Source organism: Eutrema salsugineum, unplaced genomic scaffold (assembly GCF_000478725.1).
Source record: "Eutrema salsugineum unplaced genomic scaffold, Eutsalg1_0 scaffold_2, whole genome shotgun sequence".
NCBI lineage: Eukaryota > Viridiplantae > Streptophyta > Magnoliopsida > Brassicales > Brassicaceae > Eutrema > Eutrema salsugineum.
Genome location: NW_006256829.1, coordinates 9,681,826 through 9,685,401, shown reverse-complemented (window position 1 = coordinate 9,685,401; position 3,576 = coordinate 9,681,826). Strand labels below are relative to the sequence as shown.

Genomic DNA, 3,576 nt, shown 5'->3' with positions numbered 1-3,576 from the left:
CAGACAATCTTGTAAATAAAATAAAATATGTGTATGACTATTCCGTCCAACTTATATTGGAAAAACATAAGATCCAAACTATATTCTATCAAACAAAACCGATTACTATATAAGACTTGTCTTTTATTTCAAATAAACTAGACCAGGCTGTCGTTTTTCTCTATTTTACAAAATAGGAAATTAGTTCTAGTTTTATGTTATATTTGTCCACATTTTATTAGGTCATCGAACTACCTACTTCCCCAAAACTATTGGAGGATCCAAGTCTTTTCTCTGTCTCTCAAGCACAAAGCTTTATTTCTTTTGCAAAATGATATAAAATACATATATTTATATCCCATTCTTGTTATGGCTATCTCGTTCTCTCTTTAAATTACAGATTCTACTAAATACAAATATGAAGATTGATATATATATCAATAAAAGACTCCGTTAAAGATTAATCAGATTCATTTTTATGAGCACAAATCAATTAGATTAGAATCTACATTTTAGTCCATGATAATGATAAAACCCCACTGATAAAGACATATTTTCCCCCTTTTGTTTTTCAGCGTAAGCTCGTCTTCTTATTGGCTAAAAATAGGTAAACACCAACTTGGACTGCATAATTTAAATTATAAAACCCTCCAATAATAATAAAAACTTGGTCTATCCAATCATCTTCTCTCTCTATGCTCTCCACCATTTTACATAAACCCCAAAATCTCTCTTCATCATCAACATCATCTCTGCGTCTCTTTCTCCCTCTCTCCCTCTTCCTCCTTCTCTCTTTCACATTCATTACAATGGGCAGAAGATGCTCACACTGTGGAAACATAGGACATAACTCAAGAACATGTTCTTCTTACAAAACAAGAGCCATTAGGCTCTTTGGTGTTCATCTAGACACTACATGCTCTTCTCCGCCACCACCTCCTCCTCCTCTGTCAATCTTGGCCACCGCAATGAAAAAAAGCTTTAGCATGGATTGCTTGCCGGCATGTTCCTCTTCTTCCTCTTCCTTCTGTGGTTATCTCTCCGATGGTCTCGCCCACAAAACACCCGACCGCAAAAAAGGTTAGAACTTTAACATATTTCTCCATTTTTGTTTGTTTTTTTTTTCCGTTGGATTATGATTGGTTTGACGTATGTTAAAGTTATGAAATATCTTATTGTATAAATTTAGACGCTTCTCATAAAAGGAAGACATGTGACAGAATTCAAATTAACTTTTCCGATCCATGTCAATTAATCGATTAGATTTTAAAAAATAAATTTATACTAAATTTCAGACTTTACCAGAAGCACCACCGCTATATACATATATATTTCACAATAGGAAAAAAATTGATGCACCGGATGTTTATAATTGATTTTTTTTTATTTTTTAAACGGATTTTAGATTTGTTTTGTTGATGATTAGGGGTTCCATGGACGGAGGAAGAGCACCGGACGTTTCTAATTGGATTAGAGAAGCTTGGAAAAGGAGACTGGAGAGGAATATCTAGAAAATTCGTCGTCACAAAATCGCCGACACAAGTGGCAAGTCATGCTCAAAAATACTTCCTCCGGCAAGCTACCACTCTCCATCACAAGAGACGCCGTACAAGCCTCTTCGATATGGCAAGTTCCAATCTTTTTTCTATACATAACACAAATATAATTTAAAAATCTTGGTATTGCAAATAAACAATAACAATATTTTAAAGAAAACTCCATATCAGAAAAATGTCACATCTTCAAATTTCAAACAGAATTTTGATGTTGTTTTTGTTGATGAAAGCGGAAATTTTGATGTTGTTTTAGTAACAAAAAATTCTCAAATTTGTTTACCACTTAAGATGTTCAAATTTAGAAGAAAAAAAAAATCGAATTTCTACTTTAATATAACCACGATATAAATAGTAAGTATATATATATGAATACATAATTCTTGATGATCTGAATCATTCGAAACAAAATCTTGAATTGTCGGTTTATATATTTAACAGGTTTCAGCCATCAACGTTGAAGAAAATAGTACTATTCCATGTAATAATCACATTGGGTCGACCACAGATGTTGTTTGGAAACAAGGGTTACTCAATCCTCGTCTTGGATATCCAGATCCGAAAATATCCGGGTCGGGAAATTCCGGTGGACTCGATCTTGAGTTGAAGCTTGCGTCCCATCACTCTTCGGAATCGAATATTAGACCTATCAGTGTTACGTGAAAATACATATAAAACGTTAAATAATTGGTTTAATTCGTATAATCAAAATGTTTTCATATATAATCATCGATCCTATCTAATTTGATTTTGTTCCGTCTTAGTTACTTTGATAATTTGGTGAATAATTTTTTGAGCATTGTGAGATGTTTTGCCTTTGATCCATAGTTCTATCTATATGTAATGCTAAATTTTATTTTACTCTGTAAATAACTGGTAAATTTATTCAGCGAACCTCTCTTTTTTTGTCAAATTAAATAAAAACAGGACTAGAAACACCTTATTGATACACTACATAAATAAAAACAGGACTAGAAACACCTATTGATACACTAAATAAATAAAAACAGGACTAGAACCACCTTATTGTTTCACATAAATTAATAAAAATATATTAAATTTTATATTATATTCCTTATTGATACACTACATAATTTTCTTTTTCTTATTAATACATTACAATAATAAAATTAAACTAGAATTTTGTCTAAAATTATGTATGGAAAATTGAAAACAACACTTAGTTTGAAACAAAACAAAAATCAGTCCTAAAATGAGCTACTAGTTTCTTAGCACTTTCAAAAACATACAGTTTCAACTTTCAAGAATCGATAATCAGTAGAGCTCAATAATCTTTACATCAATTTTAATACAAAAACGAGAATCGAAATAAATTTGTTGTTGGGAAAATTAAATAGGTCACATTTTAAACATTACTATATTTAGTGCAAGTTGTGTTAATAGCGACACTACAATTGGAAAGGAAACAAAGTGATTGGAGGACAAAATGTTCTCTTTTTTATGTCATCGAATTAGTTTTCCTCTTCTTGGTTGAGATTTTGGATATTGGATACCCATTTGAAAGTAGATTATATAATGACCGCATATTAATGAAACCATTAATTTAGAGATTTTGTTTTGTCTTAAGTTCAGCAAGTTTGAAATATTTATTGTCGTGAATCCAGAGCATCAGAATTTGATGCCTGAATTTAATAATCTATTCATTTGGTATAGTAATATATTTATTTTTTTGTTTATCAAAAAAAAAATATACTCCTTTTTTATATATAGTGTGTTGGGTTGTTTGAAGAGTATATTAATCGCCATTGATAAAAGATAGTAAATTATAGTTTTACAATTAAATGGTTAAAAGTAATCATGATGTCATCATGCATGCTGTTGATTGTTTTTGTTCTTTCAAATGGAGAGTATTATCATCGCAGTGCATAGAAAATGAATGATGCTTAATCAGAATTAGAAATACGTTTTAGTATTATCAAGATTTTTTTTTTTTAAAATATGTTTATTTAGTTTATCCACACGAAAAAATGGAAATTGAAAAACCGTCACCTAAACCCACCAAATTTGTCAGTCCAATATGAAC

At 30.6% G+C, this 3,576-nt stretch overlaps 1 protein-coding gene across 1 annotated transcript; it reads left to right on the top strand.

Annotated features, from left to right (window-relative positions):
* The first annotated feature begins 695 nt into the window (after window positions 1-695).
* LOC18017251 (transcription factor MYBS3) lies at window positions 696-2,258 on the top strand. The gene is made up of 3 exons (XM_006401216.2): window positions 696-1,059; window positions 1,406-1,605; window positions 1,974-2,258. The coding sequence occupies exons 1-3, from the start codon at window positions 789-791 to the stop codon at window positions 2,193-2,195; spliced, it is 693 nt and encodes a 230-aa protein (XP_006401279.2). The 5' UTR covers window positions 696-788; the 3' UTR covers window positions 2,196-2,258.
* The last annotated feature ends 1,318 nt before the right edge of the window (window positions 2,259-3,576 follow it).